General features: G+C 44.8%; 10 protein-coding genes and 1 long non-coding RNA gene across 27 annotated transcripts in view, besides 1 other annotated feature; 7 read left to right on the top strand and 4 right to left on the bottom strand.

The window, feature by feature from the left end:
* Positions 1 to 4,532, bottom strand: part of kmr (kramer) — a 49,461-nt gene extending 44,929 nt beyond the window's left edge. For all 8 annotated transcript variants that reach the window (NM_142053.2, NM_001275622.1, NM_001104308.3 and 5 more), the window contains exon 1: positions 3,920 to 4,532. The gene's annotated coding sequence lies outside the window, so the exon portion shown is untranslated. The remainder of the gene's footprint in view (positions 1 to 3,919) is intronic.
* Ubc87F (Ubiquitin conjugating enzyme 87F) lies at positions 1,563 to 2,285 on the top strand. Its single transcript, NM_142052.2, has 2 exons — positions 1,563 to 1,627; positions 1,691 to 2,285. The coding sequence occupies exon 2, from the start codon at positions 1,700 to 1,702 to the stop codon at positions 2,204 to 2,206; it is 507 nt and encodes a 168-aa protein (NP_650309.1). The 5' UTR covers positions 1,563 to 1,627; positions 1,691 to 1,699; the 3' UTR covers positions 2,207 to 2,285.
* Positions 4,533 to 5,534: 1,002 nt separating the features above from the next.
* Positions 5,535 to 7,270, top strand: lncRNA:CR34044 (long non-coding RNA:CR34044). Its single transcript, NR_048384.2, has 3 exons — positions 5,535 to 5,618; positions 6,113 to 6,425; positions 6,473 to 7,270. It is a non-coding gene; the product is annotated as a long non-coding RNA:CR34044 (long non-coding RNA).
* A 47-nt stretch (positions 7,271 to 7,317) lies between these two features.
* Positions 7,318 to 7,608: a mobile genetic element.
* Positions 7,609 to 7,903: 295 nt separating this feature from the next.
* Positions 7,904 to 9,722, top strand: primo-1. 2 transcript variants are annotated; one of them, NM_001032016.2, is made up of 5 exons: positions 7,904 to 8,094; positions 8,168 to 8,520; positions 8,712 to 9,016; positions 9,081 to 9,430; positions 9,586 to 9,722. In NM_001032016.2, the coding sequence occupies exons 3-5, from the start codon at positions 8,986 to 8,988 to the stop codon at positions 9,670 to 9,672; spliced, it is 468 nt and encodes a 155-aa protein (NP_001027187.1). In that variant the 5' UTR covers positions 7,904 to 8,094; positions 8,168 to 8,520; positions 8,712 to 8,985; the 3' UTR covers positions 9,673 to 9,722. The 2 variants fall into 2 exon arrangements, with proteins under 2 accessions (NP_001027187.1, NP_001027186.1); NM_001032015.2 differs by lacking the exons at positions 7,904 to 8,094; positions 8,168 to 8,520 and having other exon boundaries at positions 8,916 to 9,016.
* Positions 7,904 to 9,722, top strand: primo-2. Its single transcript, NM_001032017.2, has 5 exons — positions 7,904 to 8,094; positions 8,168 to 8,520; positions 8,712 to 9,016; positions 9,081 to 9,430; positions 9,586 to 9,722. Exons 1-3 carry the CDS (start codon positions 8,049 to 8,051, stop codon positions 8,805 to 8,807), a joined length of 495 nt encoding a protein of 164 aa, NP_001027188.1. The 5' UTR covers positions 7,904 to 8,048; the 3' UTR covers positions 8,808 to 9,016; positions 9,081 to 9,430; positions 9,586 to 9,722.
* Positions 9,723 to 9,799: 77 nt separating this feature from the next.
* Argp (Arginine phosphatase) lies at positions 9,800 to 10,580 on the top strand. Its single transcript, NM_169551.4, has 4 exons — positions 9,800 to 9,829; positions 9,883 to 10,067; positions 10,125 to 10,298; positions 10,357 to 10,580. The coding sequence occupies exons 1-4, from the start codon at positions 9,805 to 9,807 to the stop codon at positions 10,465 to 10,467; spliced, it is 495 nt and encodes a 164-aa protein (NP_731853.2). The 5' UTR covers positions 9,800 to 9,804; the 3' UTR covers positions 10,468 to 10,580.
* A 29-nt stretch (positions 10,581 to 10,609) lies between these two features.
* Adgf-C (Adenosine deaminase-related growth factor C) lies at positions 10,610 to 12,982 on the bottom strand. Its single transcript, NM_142051.3, has 6 exons — positions 12,736 to 12,982; positions 11,818 to 12,315; positions 11,593 to 11,762; positions 11,357 to 11,538; positions 11,168 to 11,304; positions 10,610 to 11,112 (listed from the first exon to the last, which is right to left on the bottom strand). Exons 1-6 carry the CDS (start codon positions 12,803 to 12,805, stop codon positions 10,649 to 10,651), a joined length of 1,521 nt encoding a protein of 506 aa, NP_650308.3. The 5' UTR covers positions 12,806 to 12,982; the 3' UTR covers positions 10,610 to 10,648.
* A 1,354-nt stretch (positions 12,983 to 14,336) lies between these two features.
* Positions 14,337 to 16,655, top strand: Adgf-D (Adenosine deaminase-related growth factor D). Its single transcript, NM_079621.3, has 6 exons — positions 14,337 to 14,487; positions 14,921 to 15,406; positions 15,460 to 15,629; positions 15,686 to 15,867; positions 15,976 to 16,112; positions 16,169 to 16,655. Exons 1-6 carry the CDS (start codon positions 14,412 to 14,414, stop codon positions 16,624 to 16,626), a joined length of 1,509 nt encoding a protein of 502 aa, NP_524345.2. The 5' UTR covers positions 14,337 to 14,411; the 3' UTR covers positions 16,627 to 16,655.
* ninaB (neither inactivation nor afterpotential B) lies at positions 16,575 to 19,174 on the bottom strand. The gene is made up of 4 exons (NM_142050.3): positions 18,994 to 19,174; positions 18,162 to 18,670; positions 17,072 to 18,104; positions 16,575 to 17,015 (listed from the first exon to the last, which is right to left on the bottom strand). Exons 1-4 carry the CDS (start codon positions 19,036 to 19,038, stop codon positions 16,740 to 16,742), a joined length of 1,863 nt encoding a protein of 620 aa, NP_650307.2. The 5' UTR covers positions 19,039 to 19,174; the 3' UTR covers positions 16,575 to 16,739.
* Positions 18,901 to 24,476, top strand: f-cup (flyers-cup). Of its 9 annotated transcripts, NM_001104302.2 has the most exons (14): positions 18,901 to 19,056; positions 19,594 to 19,647; positions 20,316 to 20,671; positions 20,880 to 21,396; positions 21,458 to 21,648; positions 21,701 to 21,904; positions 22,093 to 22,216; positions 22,275 to 22,447; positions 22,512 to 22,912; positions 22,971 to 23,302; positions 23,393 to 23,536; positions 23,590 to 23,778; positions 23,848 to 24,033; positions 24,097 to 24,476. In NM_001104302.2, exons 4-10 carry the CDS (start codon positions 21,252 to 21,254, stop codon positions 23,299 to 23,301), a joined length of 1,569 nt encoding a protein of 522 aa, NP_001097772.1. In that variant the 5' UTR covers positions 18,901 to 19,056; positions 19,594 to 19,647; positions 20,316 to 20,671; positions 20,880 to 21,251; the 3' UTR covers position 23,302; positions 23,393 to 23,536; positions 23,590 to 23,778; positions 23,848 to 24,033; positions 24,097 to 24,476. The 9 variants fall into 9 exon arrangements, with proteins under 9 accessions (NP_001097772.1, NP_001262544.1, NP_001097773.1 ...); NM_001275615.1 differs by lacking the exon at positions 20,880 to 21,396 and having other exon boundaries at positions 22,971 to 23,297; NM_001104303.2 differs by lacking the exons at positions 20,316 to 20,671; positions 20,880 to 21,396 and having other exon boundaries at positions 22,971 to 23,300.
* Positions 24,226 to 25,686, bottom strand: CG14367 (uncharacterized protein; the record flags this gene model as incomplete). Its single annotated transcript, NM_142048.2, has 4 exons — positions 24,226 to 24,956; positions 25,105 to 25,265; positions 25,321 to 25,529; positions 25,584 to 25,686. The coding sequence occupies 4 exons, from the start codon at positions 25,684 to 25,686 to the stop codon at positions 24,497 to 24,499; spliced, it is 933 nt and encodes a 310-aa protein (NP_650305.1). The 3' UTR covers positions 24,226 to 24,496.
* Between the last annotated feature and the right edge of the window lie 98 nt (positions 25,687 to 25,784).

The raw sequence follows: 25,784 nt of genomic DNA, 5'->3' as shown, positions 1-25,784 counted from the left end.
TTGAGACCGTATTCATCTTCATAAAAACTTTATTGTCACCTCTTTAGAAAAATGTATTAATGCCTATTTATGGTTCATTAAAGAGACAATAAATAAAGTATCAATTTGCATATCAATTATAATTTTGCCATTCTGATGAATATGATAAATATATCAGTCATAATTTAAACAATAATTTTTTTGCAACAATGTGACCCAGATAAACCTATCAATCTGAATTGATATTTATTCCACTATTAATTTAATTTGATTATCTGATGAGATGCTTAGCACTCAATTTCCCAGCGCCAACTAATCTAAATTGTGGTGGGCGTTTTTCGCTCGAGTGTAGAGAATGGAAAATCGAGTTTCGCTGGGAGGAGCACTGTGGCACGTGTGAGTTTCCCGGCTCTCGCTGTCATATCGCTTTCCCTGCGGGATCTACAAGAAGCAAAGAAGACCGTCTACGACATGTGGCACTTAAATGGGCAGAGTCGGATGAATATGGAGATATGAAAAGAGCTGGAAGTGCTGGAGGAACCGGCCGAGCAGCAGCTGTCGGTCTTATGTGTCTGTATTCTGGCCAAACATGTTTTAAAACCTCCGCCCCCGCCCCTCCCCTTTACGTTTGGCATGTGCTGGATAATTTAGCAAATTTCGAGTCCGACTGCGTTTTCCTAGAGGAACTGCACATGATTTTATTGTTGCGTTTTGCACCGATGCTAAGTAAATGTTATTACAACAATAATAATAATGCTTCGAAAAAATGGGAAAGGAATTTTTGTGCGAAAACTCGCGCTGCATGGAAAACTTGAAAAACCGGCAGTGGCAAGAGACCAAGCACAAAATGCCCCTGCTGGCAGCATCGAGACATTAACGATTCACACATTTGCGGCAACATAATTTCAGTTGCCCAGTTAGTCAGATAGTCAGCTAAAGTTGCGGATTTCCAAATGCCGGAGTCGTATGCAATTGGCAAAAAGGCGAAACAAAAAAAAAACAGTCGATGGGGCAGCCACATGTCGTGGTCGAAGTTGCAGGCCAGCAAAAATGAAAAAAAAAGCTCTGGGCCAACATTTGTGCGCAATTACGAAAGGCCAAAACCAAGCGGCTACAATGTGGCGGCCATCATAATTTCCATTCAGCCAGCACGGGCAAAGAAAACATTAAAGGAAAAATGAGTGGCACCAGTAGCATTAGCAACGGCCAAGTAATTGCAGGAAAGTGCTGGGAAATGAAAGGAAAGGAGGGACTCGGACTTTCCTTGGACCCATTCCAGACCGACAGCCAAAAGAGCTTATAATGGAAACTTTCAAGTCGCTTTCAAGATGATTTCTATGGAGATAGTTTCTATACTCCATCTCCATTCAAAGGGCTACAATTGCAATGAGATTGCAGCCAGACATTCCAAAAGGAATTGATCTTTTGTGGCTCTTAGGCTTTTTATCTTAGAAATGTCGATGGAATCCCGTTAATGTATAGTTAAGAACTTACATTTTTATACCATGATAAACCATGATCGTGATTATAGATCGAAGTAGTCGCAGCATGAGTTTTCTCTCGGCAAGCTGACAGGTCGCATTGAGCGTAGTTCAGCCTCCGTAGAAGTAAACCAGAAAGTGACTCGAAACAATTGAACAAAATTCCAGTAAGTACAAATGTGATTGTACTTAAATGGCTTATCCCACTGATGGTGCTTATCCCCCCCAAGTCCAGTGACATGTCCGAACTGCAAGCATCGCTACTGCTCAATCGCCAGCTCTCCGAATTACAACGCCATCCCGTCGAGGGCTTCTCCGCCGGTCTGGTCAGCGACTCCGACATCTTCAAATGGGAGGTGGTGATCATCGGTCCCCCAGATACGCTATACGAGGGCGGCTTCTTCAAGGCTCACCTGATCTTCCCCAAAGAGTACCCACTGCGCCCGCCCAAGATGAAGTTCATCACCGAAATCTGGCATCCCAATATTGACAAGGCCGGCGACGTTTGCATCTCGATCCTCCACGAACCTGGTGACGATAAGTGGGGCTACGAGAAGGCCGAGGAGCGCTGGCTACCGGTCCACACCGTGGAGACGATCCTTCTTTCCGTTATCTCCATGCTCACCGATCCCAATGACGAGTCGGCCGCCAATGTGGATGCGGCCAAGGAGTACCGGGAGAATTATGCGGAATTCAAGCGCAAGGTCACCAGGTGCGTCCGCCGTAGTCAGGAGGAGGTGGAATAGACCGGATAGACTGGGCAGTGACATGATGATCAGGAACGGCACACATGCTAATCACGTGAATAAAGAGAGCAACTAGTGGAAATCTCGCACTTTGAAGTGTCGAAAGTGGGGAGAATATCTCCTAATTGGAGCCTCCAATTAGGGCATTTCAATCTCTTTGAGCTTGCGCCAATTCAGTGACACCTGTCGGCATTAATTACACTTAATCGCTTTGGAGCTACGGGTATTACCTCCTGGCATAGGCCGATCTTAAGCCAGTGTGCTTAATAGGCTTAGACCTCTTCTAGTTGCACACTGACACAGTTATGGACGTTCTCTGTGGTTGCTCTGTGGCTTCCAGAGGAAAGCTGAGGCAGCTGGCCACTTGGCCGCTTTTTATGGTCTTCACATGGCGACAAAAATTTACACATGCACTGAGCCAAATTCCAGAGAAGGGGCTCAGCATTTCTCTTCATTTGGCTACACTTTATGGTCAATAAAAGGACCATAATGTGGTCTGATTTAGAAGTGAATTGGCTTTTAAAATGTTAACATTATGTCCGTTCCTTGAGCACCTTTTTTCCAGTGCAGCAACAACAAATTGCCGATGTTGCTGTTGCTCTTGGTGTTGCTGCTGTTGGTTGTTGGTGTTGCTGTTGGTTGTTGCTGGTGGCGAATGGCCAGTAGTGTGAGCCAGCAACATCAGAAAATGGCTCCATACACCGACTTGTTTTGGTGAGTGGAGTGTAGTGGAGTGCGGCGGAGCTCCTGGGCAACGAGTCTAGAGTTTAGCTGCCAGCATTTTTGTGGTTAGCTGAACTTGTTTTTGCTTTTGCTGTAATTGTTGTTTATTAGCAACAAGTTTTGCATTTTTGATTTTTTCTCTTTTGCCCAAGCCAGCGTGGCCCCACAGCACTTCGCCGCATGTCGCATTGTTTGGCCGTGAGTCAATTCCGGAGCGGGATACTAGCTCATTCGCCACGGACTGGGTGTGACTCTCAAATAAAATCCCAATCGCAATTCCACACAGTGACTGTCTGGCTAAAAGATTCAAATGATCCCCGTGTGATTCAGCAAATACCTCAAAACAAAGCCCAAAACAGAATAAGCAGAAATCGGTGAGCGATTTGGAAACTGGGTAAATAAGGCCATGCACCTTCAATCGGCAAAAAGCAAAATCATAAAAAAAAAAAAGTGGAAAAAATCTTGGCGGCAATAAGCCACAGCATCATGATCACCACGACGATCGGGCAAATAGTAAAAAACGAAAACGAAACGAAAGAAAACAAAGCGAGGGAAAAGAAAACGGCCCGAAGAAACCAGCTCTCTTCAGAAATCTTCAGCGAAGAAGATGCTCGACCTGGAGATGGAGATTCTTCTGTGAGTTAAAAACTCACTCAGCCAGTAGAAATTGAATTGATGGCTGGGCTGGGCTGGGGGATATATGGGTATGGAAAACCGGATTTGAGCCTGGGCCCCAAAACGCAGGGTATCTAGATTTATAAATAGCCGCACAGCTTTCCGATATATGGACTATATGGTATGCGCTGGTGCAGTGAAATCTCCTCTGGCGGCTAATGGGAAAACCAGGGTCAATCCAAAAACAGGTAGTTCGGAATCATTAGGTTTTATGGTGAGGGTGGAAAAACGCAGCTGGTCAAGTGTGTGAGTGTTTGCTTCGCGTCTCTTGTTTTTCTCGAGAAGAAACCCCGATTTACAAGCGATTTTACCTACCCTGTAGTTTTCGGTTCCAAAATCCAATGGGTCCCGCTCGATGTTAACTGGTATGGGTGCGTGTTGCATACGTGTTAAGTAAATTCCAATATGTGGTCTGGACTGCCTCACGTATCTTGCAGATACTTGGGCACAGCGATACTGGTTTTTTGGGATTTCGTAAAGTTGCCCGCTAGTAAACGAATGATAATGATGGTGTCGATGATGCGCCGATGCGATGATGAGTAATCCCGGCAAAAAAGGGTAAACACTAGCACTTTACATCTACTCGTAGAATGTACATCACTTCTTTTTTTTTTCCTCTTTTTCGTCGTACGGTTAGTGCAAAACCTTTACACGCTCGATGGTTTTGTCAGCCATAAAACATTGCCGCGAGACGAATCACAAAAAAACATTATATGTACATACGTACATATATACAACTGAAAAACTACCTGACGCGCAGCGTGCGCCATAAAACTAAAGACAAACACTGAAATGAACTGAGCTCTTGTTGGCGTTGTTGTTGTTGTTGTTTTTGTAATATTTTATAACGCGGTCCGCTCGCGTTTATCGCTCTCTTTCGCTCGCACTCGGACACGTCCACCTGCGTCGCCGTCTCAAAGTAAACTAAACCCAACTACGTTGAAAACAAGTTTTCGAAATGCTGCTAATGTTGCTGGCCGGCTTCTTGGCAACATTTCAAGTGGCAGCGAGATAAACAACACGCACACACACCGACACACGCGAGTGCAAACATTGCAATGTTGCTCGCACGGCAGCAACACGCAACATGTTGCCGGCGTGGTACAGCGCGGGCGTTTGTTGTTGCCGGCTTTTTGGCTGGTCGTTGGCACTGCCCCACACTCCCAATTTTCCATTTTGACTAGGGTAGTTCGGACTGCTCTCCAGATAGCATCTGCTGCAGGGGTATATTGCGTTTCGGTGGTTTTTTCATAGGTGTGGGTGGTTTATTAAATTTGCGTTTCAACGAGAAATAACGTCGATGCCCTCAATGTTTGTTTAATTCATTAGTGATTGGACAGCTCGCAAACTTTTCCCTTTTCACATTTTAAAACGATGCTATTAAGTGCAGTGGACAAAAGTACTCAAGGAAAACTAACAAAACAAGTGATTGCCCGCAGGAAAGTGATAAATTGGTAAATCGATGAAATTACCAAAAAGAAGCTGCACATAAAACAACGCCATTCATTCAGAAATTCAGAAATTCTATATCAAGAGAAATCTCTGGAATATTCTTGGTATCTATTATATATGGTATAAATGTTTTAGTTTGAATAAAGGTACACAGTATGTCTTAAGTCTTAACTTTTTTATATAAATTTATCCATCGAGGATATTTACAAATAGCTGTGTACAATAGTTTTTCCTTTTTTTCATATTTCTACAGTACCAAACTAGTCGAGTTAGGCTCTTAAGTTTACAAAGTTGTTATTTTCCAAGCAGTGCTACATCCGTTTCGTATTTACACTGAACGAACACAATGAATGCGCTTATTTGTCCCTCCTTCCAGTTCCCTCGAGATAAAGCCGCCTGCCTGGCGCTAAATATTTGATGAAGCTGCAAAAGGCGGACGAGACGACAGGCGGAATAGATACGAGCGCCAGATACTGGATAGCAGATACAGATACATTTGCACGCCCAGATGGATTGGATGGCGATGGCCTGCTGCATAGACAAGCTGTCTGCTAGTATGCTAGTATGTACGTCAGTTGTAGCTTTCCCGCTTTTCATTTCCCAAATGCAAAATGGATGTTCATCTTGGACATGTTTGCTCTCGACTGTCAAATGCTCGGCAAAGTGGGCGTTTATGGGTCGCTCGTTGGTGGAGGGGGGATCGGTGGCAGGTCAGAGGTTATGATGGTTTCGTACCTCTTGTCATTTACCTCATTTGCACTTGAGAATTTATTTCGGCCTGCTCTGGGCTACGAATGTCGTATTTACTTATTTACACTGACCTCTCCCACATGCACTCAGAAAAATGTCAAGTACTCATATCAAAAAGTAATAATAAAATAATATTATATAATTAAATTTGATTAAACTATTTGTATTTCGTTTTATAATACAACAAAATACAGAAATGTTATGTAAGACACTGGTTAAGAATATTCATTTCACACTTTTCAACAATAGCAATAGATTAAATTCATGCCAAGTGTATTTAGCATACTTCATTGCATTTTCTTGCAGTGCATTTCGTAGCCAACCAGTTGTTGCTGTTGACTTTGCCATCGTTTATCTTATCTGAGGAGATGTCGTCGCCGGATGATGATAGTAGAGACAACGCCTTTGCATTTGTCTTTACCTCAATGCGCCGCATGCCACCCCCAACACACCTCCAGTGCGCCCAGTATCCATTATCCATGGCATATGTATGAATTGCTGGTGTGGCTGTTGGGCACATGTCTTGGCATTTCCATTTCCATTTGCATTTTCAACAATTGTCAATTGTGGAGGACGCACTGCAGCATTGCGCCGGCAATGGCAAGGGACATTTGCATACGTAAGAGTGTGACGAGAGTACGTAACATTTGTCTGCACAACGACAAGCTCACTTTGATGCCATCAAAGCCGCCCCAACATCAACCCCAACCACCAGGAAGAGCAACATCCAGATCCACATCCACATCACAAACTACAATTGCAGCCAGCCAAGTTGGCAAAGTTTATGCCATGCATTTCGTCTGGCCTTTGTTTGTTGTTGTTGTTGCTGTTGTTGGTTGTATACAATTTGCATAAAACTCAAAACGAATTTATTTTGAAAGGCAACTTTATTTCTCTGCCGGCGAGCTGGTCATCCGCTTTAAGTTCACACCCGCACCCGAGACCTCCATCTCCCCGACAGTCATTACACATTTTGCGACCAGGACCTGCCTGTCCTTTGAGCACCAGCTGCAGCTTACATATTCATGGCCAAAGCAAACCCAAACCTAAACCCAACTACCTGGATTCTGGTTGGATTCTAGGGCCAGAGCTCATCACTTCTCTATTCCTCGGGGCAAAGGTCCTCATCCCCAGCCAACTGAAGTGGGTGGAAATGACCTCGTCTGTCGCCCGGCAAATGAACTTTAATTAAATGCTAATAGTTAAAGTTGCTTTCGGCGCAGTTTTTTGTCCGAGTTTTTCGGCTAAATATGCATGCTGGATAAACAGGATGTGCACGTGGTTGTGGAGTCTGCACCAGCCAGCCGGAAGTGGAAGTGCCAGAGGTGCGATCTCCAGCAGAGGAAACCACTTGACAAAGAAGGAACTCTAATTTCAGCTAGAGGTGCAGTCTAATCCGTAGATTGTTTATATCTCATAGGTGTTTACTTAATTTTGAGCATGGATCTGTTTTGGGCTGCCACTAAATAACTATCTATTATATAACTATCTATATATATACATATATATATAATGCAAAAAACAAAAATAACGGAAAAATCGAGTTCGTTCTAAGAAAAAGAGCAAGACAAAGTAGGAAAACAAAATGTGTAAAAGAGTTTCTTGATATTTATTTTATTTATTTATTTTCTTGTATATTTGATATTTTGAATTTGTTTTTTAATTTATAAGTAAAATAAATATTGTTTAATTATATTTCATAAAAAAATTGCGTTTAATTAAGCAAAAAACCCTTAATTTTGACCTTTAAAGTCAAAAATTCAAGTTATTTCACGGTGTGTAAACAGTTTCTTGACAAACTGTATAGTCTGTCAATAATATTTTGCAATTTTATTTCAATCTGTAAAGTTAAGATACTGAATAATCCCTTTTATGACATTTTATAACAAATTTATTGTGTAACTTTTTTAAAGTCAATGGTTCTGGGCATTTCCCTAGCTTTTTATTAGCGTATAGTTTTAAAAGAACATTTCAAAATTAATGTACAGATTTCGAAATCTACCTTTAAAATAAGTAAATGGGTATTCGAAAATGATAGGATAAATAAATAAAACTCAAAACGTATTATTTATTGCTTTACATGTCAGTTTTGTTCAGATATTAATTCTTCTTCGCACATTTTTTGAACACTTTTGTACCCAGCCACGCCCATTTAATTTACTGCAACAACAAAGTTTTATTAAATTTACCGCAGAGTTTAAGTGCGTTCGTAAATCAAAAGACCAATCCCAAAATACTAAAAATGGGCAAAAGATCGCAGAAGAGCAGTGTGCTAATGGTGTGTGTGGGTGCGTATTTCCGTATCAAAAACTAATCCTGGACACTTTTGTTAATCACTATGCAAATGGACTGTCCACGCAGGCAACCTATGCCGCTCCCCAATTGCCGAGGCTGTGATGCGTGACTTGGTCGCAAGGGCGGGACTACAGGGGGAGTGGCATGTGGAGAGCGCCGGGATCGAGGATTGGCATTCCGGCCACCAACCAGATGAGCGTGCACTGAATGTCCTGGCCAGGCACAACATCGAATACAATGGCAAGGCGAGAGTTCTAGCTCCGGAGGACTTCCTCGAATTCGACTACATCTTCGCCATGGATCTGAGCAACCTGGCCGCCCTGAGGCGCATGGCTCCCAAAGGCACCACTGCCAAGTTGCTGATTCTCGGGAATTTTGGCCTGAAACCAGATGAACGCATCATTGAGGATCCCTATTATGTGAGTAGAGATAGGTACTATATGTTCGGATTTAAAAAATTCGTTTACCTCAAAAAAGACAAATTTTAATTCTGATATATTATTAAGCAAACCTATGCTTCATATTTATTTATAGTTTCTGTAATAATGGATATAATTTTGCTTTCTAAATATTTTTGTTTTTAATAAAATTAACTTTTTTTATATGCCAGGACATTGGTGAAGCATCATTTGAAGAAATTTACCGGCAGTGCAGCATAGCGTGTAGGAATTTTCTGAAACAAGCGCGCTTAAAACAGATAATGTAGATAAGTCCCCGACACCGCCTAAGGGTTAAGCCATCCGACCAACAAGAACAGCTGATAACACGCGTTGCCAACTAACTGTTGAGGCCAGGGCTGCAGGTTGCGGAACGCTCAATTGCGAGCCGGAAAAAAAACAACACACAAAATTGTTCGTAAAATTCCCGTGTAAATTGACTCAAAGATGGTTCGAAAAGTGCTAATGATTTGTTTGGGTAATAAAGCACACAAATATCTTACAATGTATACCATTATAGAAGTGATATTCCGTTCTTTCAGGCAACATCTGCAGGTCCCCAATTGCGGAGGTCGTGATGGTGGACACCCTGGAGAAGGCGAATGTCAAGGACGTGGAGGTCGATAGTGCAGCAATTGGTGGCTGGCACGTGGGCAACCGCGCAGATCCGCGGGCCATCAGCACGCTGCAAAAGCACGGCCTCAAGTGCACCCACATCGTTCGGCAGATCCGCAAGCAGGACTTCTCGGAATTCGACTACATCTTCGGCATGGACGAGGACAACATGAGCGAGCTAAGGCGTCTGGCGCCCAAGGGCTCCAAGGCGGAGCTCCTCATGCTGGGCGATTTCGGACTTGAGAAGAAGAACCGCATCATTGAGGATCCCTACTATGTAAGATACTTTTAGAATCCTGATTTCTCCTAACTAGAATACGAAGTTGCAGTAGAGATCAAGTAGAGAGTAGAGAACTATTCCATAGATCAATAGGATATCAAGAACTTAACTTAAAAGCTTAGTCTAATTGAGATCGCAATTTGTTTTTTCAGGAGCGTGGAGCCGAGGGCTTTGAGACCGCCTATCAGCAGTGCGTGGTTGCCTGTGCCGCCTTCATGAAAGAGCGCCTCCAGAAATGAATGATTTGTAAAAGTGTTGTGATTTAGATAATCTAATAAATGTTGATACTAAACGTGAACCGGTTTATAAATTATATATACTCAATGAATCAGCAGCGTTGCTCATCGGAACTTGCAGTTCCCATTGCGAAAATGAAGGTTCTGTTCGTGTGCATTGGTAAGAGTGAATAAATAAAAGACAAAAACTCTAATTTAAACCGATACTTACAGGCAACACATGCCGGTCACCAATGGCCGAGGCCATACTGAAGCATTTGGTAGTGAAACGGAATCTGCAGGACTGGTATGTGGACAGTGCTGGCCTCAGGAGTTGGAACGTTGGCCTGGAGCCCCAGGCACGTGGACAACAATTGTTAAAACAGCATGGTTTGAAAACAAACCACTTGGGTCGTATGGTAATATCAATCATATAACCATAAAGTAACCTTCTGATCCTTTTTTCACTCTTACAGATAAGCGCTCAAGACTTCTATGACTTCGATTACATATTCGCCATGGACAATAGCAACCTATTGGAGCTTGAGCATATGGCTGCTTCTCTTACTCCCAGTCCGACATGCAAGATTCAATTGCTGGGTAGCTATATTGGACGCAAGGAGGATGAGATCATCGAGGATCCATACTTTGTAATTTAAATAATCATAGTTATGTAGAGAGTATCTAAAGTTGTGCTTTCTTTCACAGATTCAAGGCATGGGAGGCTTTAATGCTGCATATCTGCAGATTCTGGAAAGCTGCGAACGATTTCTGCAACATTATAAATCGGATGACAAGGAGTTATCATTAGGAAGTTAATAGAAGTGTCATCATTCATTGTTTGGTATAGGGTTATTTCCTATTTCGTTGCTGAATAAGTTCATGTCCAGCTGACTATTTCTTATTAAAAAGAGCAAATTGAAACTTAGCACAATTCGCCGCATTACTTCACTAATGATTTATAAACTCTTTGGCTGTTTATTTTCACTTATAAGTTCATTTAAAATACACTGCCCTCCAATACGTCGTCTATGAATCGCGACCAGCTGAGTTCAAGGATTTTGAAAGCTCTCGTCTGTTCCTCCTCCGTCAGCGTGGAGTATCGCACCGAATTCCACACCAGTGTCTTCAGTAGCCTCAGTCCCGCATTGTTTGGCGCCAGACTCATGATGGCATAATAGAAATCGTAGCTCAGACCCTTGGCATTCCAGAAGCCAGGATCATCGTTGCATATCACCACGGGCACATCGAGGGCAAAAAACTGGGAGCCCGGATGGTTGCGCAGGTCCCAAACCAGATGCAGCACCTGATTCGAAATGGGACTAAGCTCCACGGCAATCCGGCGTGACTTGACTGCATTCAGGAGAATCGGATGCTTAGCCAGAGCATAACCATGACCAATGCGTGTTGTGTTCATCAAAAGGGCGTCCAGCAGATTAATGTCCGTTGAGGCACCAAACCAATCTGTAAGGAATAGATCATCAAGTCGATGATCAGATCGAAAAGAACTACCACTCACTGGTCTCTCCGCCGTGTAGGAAAAGCCGAGCTGTTGGCGGAAGATCTCTGAGGACTGGCAGCAGGGAGTAGAGTGGCTTTCCCTTGTCCTCCTGACCCACCAAATCGAATCCAACCAGAAAGTGTGGCAATGCTTGGCTAGAAAAGTTATGTGAATGCAAATACTCTACGAAAAAGCGCCAAAACTTACTGCAACTTCTTGAACACCTCGACTATATCCTTAAGATGATCGAGTTCATAGCCGCGATAGACGGCCATAATGACTTTGAAGCCCAGAAAATCAGGATGCAGCTTCATGAACTTCTGATTTAAGGCATACAGCTCGTGGATAGTACGCTCTCTGGGAAAAGTGCGTCCACTGGCATCATATAGCTAATTAGTTATATAGAATTAATGTTGCGAATATGATATTACATCGCTTCTTACTGTTTTGAAACTGGTCCGAATCTCTGTGTACATCACATTGTCATTGTAGAGCTCCTCCAGCATCTGCCAGTGATAAGCTCGAAAGGCTGGCAAGTAGATTAACGCATCGCTGAGACCGTCGAACATGCCCTGGAATCGATCCCAAACCCGGGTAATGGTGGGGTACTCCACTGTAAGATAAGACTAACATGACGTTGCGGGTTAAAAACGATATCACCCACTTACGCTCTGGAACTGGAGTGTACAAGTTGATCAGACGCTCGAAATTCCGATCGTAGACCTGACGATCCAACGAGTTTCGCCGCTCATCCGAAACAAGCACGTACTGCGACTGGCACTTGTGCTCCTTCGGAGTCCTGCGGAATGACAGGATACTTTGTCCCGTGGCCGTCGTGCAGCGCAGCAGTCCGGGCATGTACGACAGATCGTCCACCACCCACTTGGAGCTCACGGAGGCGGTGTTGTGCACATGCAGCACCGAGCCCTTGGGCATCTTCTGAAGAAACCGGAAGATCGCACTCCGATCGATCAGCGGTTTGGCCTTGAAAAAGTGCAGAGCGGCCGCATTTTGCTCCGCATTCCGGAATCCCTGGGCCAACTCTCCCAGCTTGTACTCCATGAATATATCGTCCACCTTCTCCTCCTCCGTGTTCAGGTGAGTGTGTCCCCCAGTCATTAGCTCCTCCTCCGCCGTGAGAACAGCTTGTCGTGCTTGCTCATAGCCTAAGGAAAATTTGGTAGTTCTTTAAGAAATTTAAGCGATACCCTATACTCTTAAAATTTATAAAAATCTGAAGTGCAAAGCTTAAAGGACTTGGGAAGGACATTCGCTCCAAGCTAAAGCAGAAGAGGTCAAAGCCCTAAGTTTGGCACCAAAGTCATTGACCGACTTTAAATTTGCTGTCATTTCTTGTCTACAGGTATCGGCAAAAAAAAAAAAGATCCATCAAAATGGAAATCCGCAATGGAATGGCATAAATATAGAAATTATCTAATCTAATAATAGTAATCTACTGGCATTTATGCCACTGGCATTTTAAGTTCCAAAGCACATAGTATTTAATTAATTCCAAAAAAAAACACGCACAAATGAAGGATTACTTCTTTATAAGGATTAATCCTTTAAGATCAATCTAATCATACTTAGTGCAGTTTGTGCCTGGATCTGCAGTTGTGCGGTCAGGAGCACTACAAACATAAGCAATCGTCTCATTGTGCCAAAGGACTTTCACTGCCTTTCCGATTTATTGGTGAGTCCTTTTGTCCCTTGCTAATGAGTTCACCAAAGCCAAATATTGACTTGCCACCGCCGCACACGTTGATTCAATATTTTGATGAATGACTGGGGAAATTGGGGAACTGGGGACTATTCAATCTTTACGCGACCGCTCGCCAGAAGTGCCCGATTAGAACTGTGGATACCGATGAAGAAAAGCAAAATGCTACTATAATTTTGACAAAATCATTCAGCGGAGCCCGCTCATAAAAAAAAATTAGTGCAGAGGTGGAGCCGGGGTCTCTTAACGGTTGACAAGCGCACCCGTGCTGGGAATTGTGGAAGCAATTTCATTCTAGAAGCCGGATTGTTTGGCTATCTATTTTTTTTTATTATTATTATTTTTTTTTTTTTTTTTGGTATAGACGCATATCTGTGTGATTTAAATGCCTGTCGCGCATATTAAGTGATTTAAAAATGTCGAAGGCGTGCGCGCCCATCGCTCGCCGATTTTAAACTATTTGAATTGTTTCTATTTTGGCAAATTTTCACTGACGTGAACGACGGACGCGCTTGTTGGTTTTCAACAGCACACGACGCTGGTATTACGAGTTCTTCAAATCCCCCGCCTTGTAAAATGGTCTGGATGCTTTTGAAATGTACGATAATCGCAGATGAGTCAATTATCACAGCTTACACAAATGCCAATTGTAAGGTAATGTTTATTTTTCGCTGGCTTATTATCAAATACCTGGCAGAAGGTAGTTTACAAAAAAAGGTATAGTCATCAAGCTTATTTTGTTATTTTTGCGGAGAATTACAGTTCAATTACAGGTAAATACTTTTGGGTACTATAAACATATTCTTAAAACGATTATCTAGGAGAGCGTTTAATATTTAATATAATATTTAATATAAATTACCATATTATTAATATTACCATATTACCATGCATATCTTTCAGATACTTTAAAGTTCCCATGGATGGATTGCATTTCCCTGCGATGATCAATGGCCCCATTTCACGTTCAATGTCAAGTATAATTTCGGCGGGTAAACAGTGCAAATTGGGTTAGTCAACAATATGCAAAAATATGCCCACGATCGCAATGTTTTCACATTATATGGACAAACATATAGCGCTACTTTGGGAAGCATAGAAGTGCGGCTTTGGCGTTCCTCCTAATACCCTACATATATGTTTTTCCCGTAGATATGCTATATACATATACATATATGCGCTTCAACCAGAGATGTGTGTTTACATACAGTATCACTTTGAAGAAGGGCATTTTGGCACTGAGCATGCTACGTCACGAATTGTATTTGCAAATTGGACGAGGGGCAGCCAGTGTCAACGAAAGTGCCAACCCGGGGACATCCAAACATAGCGCGCCCCATTCCGGAGCGAAATAATCTCCGTCATTGAACTGCACCAGATGCCGCTGATCCCACAGCGACCAAGATCATGATCAGTGTGGAAATTGCACAAGCCGTATTCGGTTCGGATTCCAAAGCGGTGGCCACTATCAGTTGTTTGGCGATCGCCAAGAGCCGCGGATCGAGTCAAATACGGCGTACATATCGGAACTGAGATTACTGGATGGCGATGTGGTTTCTAGGTGCTTTGGTGGCCACCGTTGTGCTCCTAACGGGCAGCGTGCAAGCCACAGATCTACGTAAGTTCCGGATGGATGATTCAAGTCTTCAGTTGCCATCTTTTCTGGTATCACTAGATTTTTAGTTAAAATTAATATGTGCATATATTAGTCGCCATGTTATAGGAATACGTTTCAAGAAAAATTTAAAATGTGTAGTTATTTCAGAGGTAGTATAATTTACGCATTTTGTTTTCCATGTTTATTCTCGTATTGTTATTATATTTGATTAAGTAAATGCTTATCGCAAATGCAAAAGTGTAAACAAATAATATAAAGTTTCTATGTCGATGATCTATGAAAGTGTAGCAAGTGAAACAACAAAATAAGACGAAAAATCGATGTACATTATATATTATATATAAATATTGTATTTTAATTTTAATGGTTATGAGTGCACAAGTGTAAGGACTTTTAGGCCTCTAAAGCAAATCCCAAAACTTCCATTCTGCAGCCTATGAAACACTGAGGGAGCAAATCATGGAAGCGGAGCGCGTGGCCTCGCTGGGTGGCAACATCTGGCTGTCGTCCGACGAGGAGAAGGCCAACAGCATCCTGATGAACGCCAAGCGGGCAGAGATCGCCGAAGGACTCAAGACGCCGGAGAAGTACGCGCCCGCGATGCACTTCTTCCAGGGCAGGCAGTACGTCCGGCAGAGCGAGGTATTCCGCATGATCCAGAAGATTCCGAAGGGTGCCTTTCTGCACGGTCACAATACGGGTATGGTGACTTCACGCTGGATCATACAGAATCTGACCACCACCAATAATCTGTACACCTGTCGCAATGTGGATGGACTGCTAGTGTTCACCTACGATCAGTCCGGATGCCATAGCGAAGTGCAGAATGTGTGCACTGAGAGGATAAATGCCGAGGATCGGGGAAAGTACGAGCGCCAGCTGGAGAAGCACATCAATATGCACGGACCAAGGCCGGAAGGTAAGGATATCCACTTTAATTGGTATTACTTTTTGAAAAACTCGAAATTCTAGCTCTATTGCCAAATCGTAAGAAGATTTGGGAGCGCTTTGAGAACATATTTACCACCGTGGATCGGCTGTATAAATACCGACCCACCTATTGTGCCTATCACAAGCGAATGTTGGAGGAACTTTGCGAGGATAACATTATCTATGCCGAGATACGAGCCTCCCTCTCGCCGGTGAGTAGTAATCGTGGGTTATATCTTAGATTGTGATCTTAAGACTATTAATGCAGCTGTACGACGACAACAATCGAACTCTGAGCACCTTGGAGGTGGCCAACGAGCTGGAACGGATTGTGGAGGAATTCAAGGCCAAGCACCATGACTTCATCGGTGTTAAGGTGATATATGCCAAGCGGAATCGCGCATCCGAGGAGGAGATGTTGCGCCGAATCACCACTTTTAAGCAGCTGCAGTAAGTTTAGCTCAGTGTGTACATAATTATTAAAAGAGTCGCAATTTTTACACCTTTTTGAAAAATCATATCATATTTTAATACCCTATAAAATCTTATTTGCTGCAGCCATGCCAAACCGAACTTTGTGATTGGTTTCGATCTGATTGGTCAGGAGGACACTGGAGAACCGCTGAACAGGTATATCAACCAACTGTCCGATCTTCCTAGCACGGCAAACTACTTCTTCCACGCCGGCGAGACGAGTATGTTATCCGAATCCCATATAGGGTATATGAGAATCAATCTACCTATTCCATAGATTGGAATGGCCGAACGGACTGGAACATGATGGACGCCATTCTGCTGAATACGAAGCGGATTGGCCATGCCTTCGCCCTGCCCAAGCATCCACAATTGTGGTCCACCATCAAGAAGCGTAACATCGCCATCGAGGTGAATCCCATTTCCAACCAGGTCTTGGGCTTCGTCTGGGATCTGCGAAATCATCCGGCCAGCTTCCTGATAGCCGAGAACTTTCCCATCGTTATATCATCCGATGATCCGGGTGTTTGGGGAGCCAAGGGTCTCAGCTACGATTTCTACTACGCCTTCATGGCCTTGGCTCCGGCGGATGCGGATCTGCGCTTTCTCAAGCAGCTGGCCTTGAACTCCATCAAGTACGCCGTTCTCACCTCGGACGAGAGGCGGAAAATCAATCGGGTATTCCAGCGCAAGTGGCAGGAGTTTATTGCGAATGTCTTGAATCCAAAATTCTAAGTTCTAAGATTAAATGCTAGTCTAAATCTAGTCTAAATCTAAACGTAATACTGGGCAGATGCTTTACCCTATCTCCTAAGCTAAGTAGTCTTCCCATATAAGGAGTTCCGTATCTAAATGGCATTGGGTGCAAACCATCCATGGAGACACTTGGGCACGGGTCCATTGGTATGGAAATCACAACGGCCCAGCTCGGTCATCGTTTTGGCACATAGCACAATTAGGCCCACATAGCGATCGTTGAGACCGCCCAGCACCATGGAGGCCAGGATAACGCCATCGTCCTCGGATTTCGGATCCGGCGAAGGCACAAAAATGGGCTCACTGGGATAGACATTCTCCTCGCACCAGGTTAGACAGCTCTTATTCCACACATCCACCTTGATGAGCTATAGAAATAGGGATTCTATATAACTGATCTGGAGAAAGAAGTATAAGCACTTACGGTGCCCGGATTCACTGCATCCACATCGGAGCTAATCGCGTAGAAGTATCGGTAGTTCTTGCCCATATACCGTTCATAATAGATCCTAGGTGTTTCACAGCCCCAATCACACAGCATTTCCGGACGCAGTTGGATGCCATTGGTGCCCTGAAACGCCTCCGCTTGACTGCCCTCCATGGTAACCAGATTGACAAGATTCTCCTCCTCATAGCGGCCACGTTTGGCATCTCGCTTGGGGCTTTCCTCTCCAGCAGTGGCTTGCTTTCCATTGGTGGGCATGTAGGTTATATCCGCATATTGCGAGACCGAGTGCTTCATGGTGCGAGAAACCTGCGGAGCACTTAGTCCAGCAAGGGAGAAGGACTTGACCAGTCCCCGCTTGGCGATGCTTGCCGGAGGAATTGTGCCCAAGGGCAGGACGAATCTCAAGGGACGTCCACGAAAGAGGGTAGCATAATTGGGATTCGTTTGCATATTGGCAATGGCCTCCAGATACATGCAGTTGATCATCTCGGGATTCCTGTAGCTGCAAATGTCCACCACCACGTGGCCATCCCGTTCAAAGCAGTTGATGATGTGCAGGTAGAAGAAGGCTTCCGATTCGTAGGTCTGCACCAGTTTGCCGGAAACCCGATCTATAAGGTGAAATAGTGTCGGTCGATCCTCGAACCACTTGAGACACGCCGATAAATTCTGTCCACCTAGCTGGGCTTTGATATACTCCGTAAGCGAAACGGACAACGGCTGCTCCACAATCACAAAGTAGTGATCCGTTAAGCCGAAGGTGTGCATATAACCGGGATGCAGTTTCCAGCGGCACGGCAGTGTGGCCACCACATGAGCATCCTCGAACATCTGCTCGCCGTGCGGGAAACTGAGTATAGTGTATGCCGGTCCAGATCTGGTCATTGTGGTGCCCAGGTTGTAGACAGTGCCACTGGGAAGAACATGCGGATGCGATGTGTGGTTCACCACGCCCACGAAGTCGGTGGTGCAGATTCGTGCTTCGGTGGCCAAAGTGCAGGGATTTATTCTAAAATATTAGAAATGAATACTACATTATTGTTCTAAGAATTGTTAATATGCAAACCTATGCATAAAAGGCGTCTCCGTAAATGTGTAATACTGATCCCCGAAAGGATATATGGAAATCATCGAGTTATCCGTTCCACTATCCGGTCGAAAAATGGCCGCAAATCTATCGAAGATCGAGTGACAGGGATCCGGAACAGCAGCTGTGCCAAACTCCGTGACCACAATCCGCTGGGCAGAGCGATTCTTTCGCAGTGTTTCCGTGTCCACGAAGCGATTCTGGTAGGTGACGCGTCCATTCCGAATGGCAAATCGGTGCAGCAGGGCGGAGCAGTCGAACAGATGGCCGAAGGTCATGTCGCCCACCTTCCAGCTGCCGGGTCCATTGCGCAACAGACTACCGCATATCCATTTGGGAATGTGCCCGCTGTGATGGCCCTCAATGGGATCAACTATCTCCCGCTCGCAGGATCGCAGCCACACATCCGACGAGCAGTTGGGATACAGTCGTCCGTTGCCATCCAGTCGTTCCGCTTGCGGATCATTTCGCTGCTCATCGTATTTCACCTGTAAGAAAATGGGTGAATGGGTCTTAGCGCTTTTGACCACCTCGATTGAATGCCCTAATCCGGCTGCACTTTTGCCGTGGATTAGCAGGGATTATCCAGTCGACTGCTGGCTGATTTCCCGCATTCCAAACATTTCGTCAGCTGGAACTGTTCTCAAGGACCTCCATGGGGTCTTGAATACAGTAGGACCGCTTGAACTTGAACTCAAACCTTAGATTACGTTTCGAACTCAGTCAGCAAATTTGGGCAATTTTTGGAAGCCTTAGTAAAAATTAAAAAAAAAATTCTTTAGTTCTAAAATTGATTTCGCTATCAACCGACCGCAAAGAAGTCGCGCATAAAACTCTTGAAGACACCGGCTGCCATTGCGTGGATAATCCAAGGGTGAGTTAGTGGTATCTCCTTGGCTAGTCCAAGCTATGTATGATGCAATATTCCGAAACCGAAAGAACCGAATTTCACGTGGTCGGTCCGTTTGCAGTGAGAACCGAATGACAACTGGCAAGTGCTCCGTGGGCTGGCCACCTAGTTACATTGGATAGGGGATGGATGGCCAGCCCATGTGGTTGGAGAAGGCGGCCAATTGGAGGCAACCGACCCGGCATTATTCATAATTTTGATTGACAGCCGACGTGGCCACGCCGGTAGACAGCGACCACCATTGACGACACACACCGAAGCGGAGACCCATTGCAATGGGCATGGAGCAAAGACAAGTGGCTCAGCATTTTTGCCGCTTCGGAAAACAAACATTTTCCGAGGGTTGTGGGTGGGTGGTGGCTGGGTACACTGTACGTGCACCTTTTGTGGTGAACATTTGTGGTGACTGCCGTCGAACAGGGAAATCTAATACAGCCCAGTGACTGACTTTTGACGACTGACCTTGCTCCAAACTAACTGGGTATCTTGTATCTCCCACAGAAGCCGAGGCAGAAGCCAAACGATAGACAAAGGGATCCCCAACGAGATGATGAAGTAAGTAACGACTTGGCCTAAGCTCTTAATCTGCTTGTAGATTGCGGATTGCGCACACCCATTACAGACTTAAGTTCACGATCAAATCAATTAAGATTCTATTCGAGCAGGTGCAGCGTTTTCAAAAGCTGCCGCATTTTGAGGTAAATTGATTCTAATTTATAATTTCGAATCTTATGCATGAAATCTAATTGCAATTAAAGAAAATTGTGTGAATGAAAGAGAAGGATTTTTTAATTAAAATCCTTTTACCTATCTGTGTTTGCTTTAACATTTTAAATATACATTTTTCATTAGCTTATATTTTGTAGTTTGACCAGTTTTAGAAAGTATTTCATAAAAATTCGCTAGTTTCTTTTTCCTTCATAGCAGCATTATAATAATAAATACTATCATTAACTTCGTATTCTTAAAAGTTGTACAACTAATAACTATTACGTTTAAATTTAATGTTAATATTAAACCTAAATAACGGTCATTCGGGATTTTAAAATAATTACCGTTGAGTTGCACACGTCAAGTAGTGTTGAAAAGCGAGCGACGAACAGCTGACTGCTGACAGTGAGCCAAAATAAAACGACGCAAAATCTGGACAAAACCGAATTCACCTGTGATTCGGCCGCTTTTTAGCGTCCCACTGACCTCATTTATCCTGTCATCCCTGCCAGCTTAAGCAACGTAGAACTTGGCTCATTCCGCGGTGCCCAGGAATGTGACCAGGCATCCGCATTTGGCGGCGACTTCGACTTTGGCCATTCCTGCTTCACCCACTACGGCTGTCCAAGCGACATGAGTGACAAAACCGGCCGAGGACGGAGTAACCCCTCCACCAGCCGGATTCCTCGCAGCGCACAAAGTCCGCGCCAAGCCTCAGTGGTCCACTCGCCCAGGACAAACTGTGCCTTTCGCCCGATTTTTCACGAGAGGAGCACTCACGAGGACGACCAGGTGCTCACCCAAGAACTATGGAAGCTGGCGCGTAAATCGGGCACCCTGAATCTTTCCAACAAAGCATTGGCCAGAGGTAAGTTCAAAGGGAAGAATTGGTGATATGGTCGCAGCACTGAAACTCGAACTTCAGTAATACGTTACATTTATGATTCAAATATCATTAACGTTCTTTTTGAAGAGTAATAGAAGAAATATATAGTCTGTTGATTCGAGTAACACAGTTGTTGTGACTGTATCATCCACTTAAAAGTAGCTACATACATTGGCGGGTTTGCAAGCAGTGGTGACCCAGGAGCAGCTGCGTCGTTGGAAGTCCATGGTCCCACCAAAAACAAGTCAGCCGGTCAGTGATCAATGGAGCCCCGGCCTCGTTGACAGCAGCGCCTTGTGGTTCCAGTTCATGTGAGGCAAAAGCGATTTCGATCTCGAACTTGACCCTGGAGAATCCCAAAAATGGAGCGAAGCATATTTGCCGCTTCACTGACCAGTATGCGGGGCTCGTAATGATCCATAAAGGTGCTCCAGGGGTGCGTCCCCAGATCAGTCATCGCTTGATTCAGTCTACCCACTGAGCTGAGCGCCATCGGTTGTGTGACTCTACCGAAGCATCTCCCAAGATTGCGTCCTCCAGGAAACAGCTCACTTCGTTCTGCATGTGCGGTCCTTATCCGCGGAGGCGTCGCTACTACCAGATTCGCGAATTCCAGATGGCCTCCTCGGCGGACGAGCTGGAAAGCGAGGATCCGGACGATGAGCTGGAACTGGACGATTCCGAACCTCCAACCCGCGCTGAAGACTGTAGTGTAGTGAATTTTCAGGATAAACGTACTCTAATTGATTCGACATTATATCATTGCAGTGCCCAAGCGACTGTACGACATTAACGAGGCGGATGCGGACAGCAAGGCCGTAAATCTAGAGCAGCTAACGATTAAAGAGGAGGATGCCTGGTGGAACCAAGTGCCATTGAACAACCTGGACCTGAGCTCAAACACCTTAACGCACATATCGCCAAAGATCGAGAATCTGCAATCACTTACCGTGCTTACGGTATGAAATTACAATTACTATTAGGCTTTTTAATTTAAAATCCACATATTAGCTGCACGATAATGCTTTGGTGGAGTTACCACCGGAGATCGGCAAGCTGGAAAAGCTAGTGCGCCTTAATGTGAGCCACAACAAACTCAGCCAGCTGCCGCGTGCGATGTACAGTCTACCGGAGCTGCGGCACCTCAACATCTCGTACAACGAGTTCGTCGAACTTAATCCGGACATCAGTGACCTTCACATGCTTGAGTTTTTGGTGAGTTGGGTGGCGGATATAGGAGCTAGTGTAGATTCCTAACTATATAGACGATTTATATGAAATCATTTAACTTAAGTTATTGAGTATTATTTTTATATGTGGTTTTGGCGTCTTATCTGACTAATCCCATCCAATATGTATAATCTCCCTTAACAAACTGCTTGCTAATCCATTTGTAACGAAAGGACGGTGGGCATAACAATATTCAATCCCTGCCCGGTGGCATTGGGTTCCTGGTGCGTCTAACTGCGCTCTTGTTGCCCTATAATCACATCAAGGAACTGCCGCCCGATCTTGTTAACATGCGCTGTAAGTGCTGGCCCACCACAATTATTTGCTAATCCATATCGAACAATTACGTTATTAGCTTTGCAAAAGATTGATCTGATGCATAATGATCTGACCAGCTTGCCGGAGGATATGGGCCTTTTGAGAAAGCTGGATTGCCTTTATCTGCAGCATAACGACATACTGGAACTGCCCGAGTTCGAGGGAAACGAGGCCTTGAACGAGCTACATGCCAGCAATAATTTCATCAAGGTAATCCTTACTGAAATCTTAATTGAAATGAAATCCCAATTATAATAATTATCTTCCATTCCAGATCATACCAAAAGCTATGTGTAGTAACTTGCCACACCTGAAGATACTGGATTTGCGGGACAATAAGATCACGGAGCTGCCCGACGAGCTGTGCCTGCTGCGCAATCTAAACCGTCTCGATGTGTCCAATAATACGATCAGCGTGCTGCCAGTCACATTGTCCTCCTTGGCTCATCTGATTAGCCTGCAGGTGGAGGGAAATCCCATAAAGACAATCAGACGCGACATCCTACAGTGTGGAACAACGAGGATCTTAAAGACTCTGCACGATAGAGCTGTGGCGAAGGCCAAGGAGGAGGGAGGTGGCGTCGACGACGCTTCCACGTCAGCGGGCATCAGTGTTACCCGTTTGCGTGGTGGCCAAATGGACGATGGTGATATACCCGGAAACTTTCCGGATAGGTATGTATCAAGAGCTTTTCTTTCAGCGAGGACGGCACATTGATCTCCGCCGCTGTAGCTTTCACCACCAGCAACAGCAGAACGGATTCCAATGTCCTTGTTCATATCCATGTCAGCAGCAGCAAATGCAGCAGCAGTTTTGTGTGTATGAGCCGCTCAGAAACTGTCAGGAATATGATCGCCAGACCCAAGGGCGCATATATGAGCCCGAAAACTACCAACAGCAACATCAGAATGGCAGCTTGAGATCACTTTTTGTGCAACAGCAGCAGCAGCGAATGGAGTATCCCTATCCAGGATACTTTATGTACCAACAGCAGCAGCAACAGCAGTTCTCCTATGAGCAAGATCCATCCTCTCGCTCAGCTGTCCATCCACGTTGGGTGTAGTGTATCATCAAGTTCCAAAATTTACACACATGTCATCTACTTCTGCCATGGAAGCCTTGTAACTAACTTTTATCTCTACTCCACTTTGCAGATACAAACTACGACATACACGTACATTAGCTGTCAATCTGGAGGAGCTCACGTCAGTGCCTGACCAGGTGTTCCAGATCGCCAGGGATGAGGGTGTGCATGTGGTGGACTTTGCGCGCAACCAGCTGAGCACTTTGCCCAATGGGTAAGTTTAAAGTTTTAATGGATGCAATGATTTATAACTGATTGGTTTTTTAGACTGCAGCACATGAAAGATTTAGTTACGGAACTAGTTTTATCCAACAATGTCATCGGCTATGTGCCACAGTTCATCTCCCAGTTTACACGTATATCTTTCTTGAATTTGTCCAACAATCTGTTGAATGACCTGCCCACGGAGTTTGGTGTCTTGAATACACTGCGTGAACTAAACATTGCAAACAATCGGTGGGTATTGGGAAATATCTTTTCTAAACTATGTAGCTTTATTTAAACTTCCCACTTGTTTATTTTCAGCTTTCCGTGTATTCCCAACTGTGTGTACGAGCTGCAAGGCCTGGAGATCCTCATTGCCAGTGAGAACCACATAAAAATGTTAAATGTATCGGGTCTGCAGAACATGCGACGTTTGAGCACATTGGATTTGCGCAATAACGACATCGAGACAGTGCCACCAATTTTGGGGAACCTGACAAACATAACGTAAGATCCTTGCTGGGGATATATATTGTTTGGAGCCAAACTTATTTTCTCTGTATATTGCAGTCACTTGGAGCTGGTGGGCAATCCATTTCGACAGCCCCGCCACCAAATCCTGATGAAGGGCACTGACGCCATCATGTCGTATTTGCGCGATCGCATACCCACATAGAAGAGCAATTCACACCGTTTTTTGAGAAACACTTCACTAGCAATATGTTTATTTTGAGGAATAGCGTAATGGAAATTGATAGATCCGCTCGACCATGCCCACAAACAATCAATCTATGGATTGGCTGTTTGTGGACATGGATGAGGGGTGGCGTTACAAGTACAACATACGACACACACCGTGCATCAACCAACCAAACTAGTCTGCATGCCACAATACCTAATGCACGTTGTTAATCCTGGCTGAGTATCTGCAATAAATGGGAATAGTAGGGAAAAAAGTGCGTCCTTTCTTTCACTTCTGCTCAACCACTTCGCTGCGCAAGCGCTTGGCAAGATTGCGTCTGAGCTGCAGGGCAGCGTTCTCCTCAGCTTCTAGTGGTGCCGGCATGGAGAGCTCCTTAGTCTGGCCGCCATTCTCGAGCAGCTGTTGGGCCACCAACGCGGAGCTGGGACGTGCTCCTTCCGGTGCATGTGGAGTACCGCGGGACATGGTCTCTTGCAGTTGCTTTGCACGCGTCTGCTTCTTTATCTCCACAATCTTGTCACGCTGTTGGCGCAGGTACTCCTGCCGCGAGACAACATCACTGGGGTCCACACGATCCTCCTGCTCGAAGAACAGATTCAGGCGCTGGAACTTGTCGTTAACCAGCTCCAGATTGGGCTCCTGCTCTGGAGTTAGGGCCGCTTCGGGGCTCTCCAGTTCGTCAGACACCGTCTTGGCTATCATTTGTTCCACCTCGGAGGCGGTATCCCTGTTCAAAGTATAATGTTCATATATAATATATATATGCGATATAGAATAATGACCAAAAAACAAGAAGTATTGATTACTAATTACCAAAACCCGTGTACAATTTGGTTGGCAAAGTGCCTACAATTGCATAAGACATCATTACCCACCCTGGATCCGAGCTAGCGTCCGCACTGCGGTCATCCCCCTCCTCGACGCCACCAGGGGCTAATTGATTTTTCTCTATGAGATCCAGGGCCTGCAGCTGAAGCTCCACGTTGCGTTGCGTCATCATCCGTATGAATATCTTCAGATCGTTGGCGGCCCATATCTGAAAGATGACATCTTGGAGACACGACTGTGTGAGATCGTGCGACCGCACATACCTGCTGGAAAAGCACCTGGTGGAAATGAAAGGGATTCTCGCCCTGACCCTGCTGCCTACCCTCCAGACAGGCCATTTCGAACTGCTCCGGTGATATCTGCATCTCCTCCATGAAGCTGCCGAGCATGTAGTCCACCAGATTCTTGTATTCCTCGTGTATCTGCAGTATGTCCGGATTGTTCTCATCCAACTGCTGGTTGGGATCGAAGACTGCACCAAATCCCTGCGTTACTGGCGATTACATTTTCTGAGTGGACTTCTCACCTAAGGACTTTTGCTCTATGAACGTCTGAAGCGGAGCATTCCAAATGGGCCCGTGCAGGAAGCACACCAGCGAATCGAAAACCCAGGAGTCTTCCACCGACATTTTAGCTACAATTGAAAGAAGTGACTAAACTGCATAGTCGACATTTGTTTGGTCCTTGAATCGGTTGCCATGGCAAATGAAAAACCACCCAGCACCAA

Source organism: Drosophila melanogaster, chromosome 3R (genome assembly GCF_000001215.4).
Source record: "Drosophila melanogaster chromosome 3R".
Lineage (NCBI taxonomy): Eukaryota > Metazoa > Arthropoda > Insecta > Diptera > Drosophilidae > Drosophila > Drosophila melanogaster.
The sequence above is the reverse complement of the archived record's forward strand: the minus strand, read 5'-3'. Positions and strand labels throughout refer to the sequence as shown.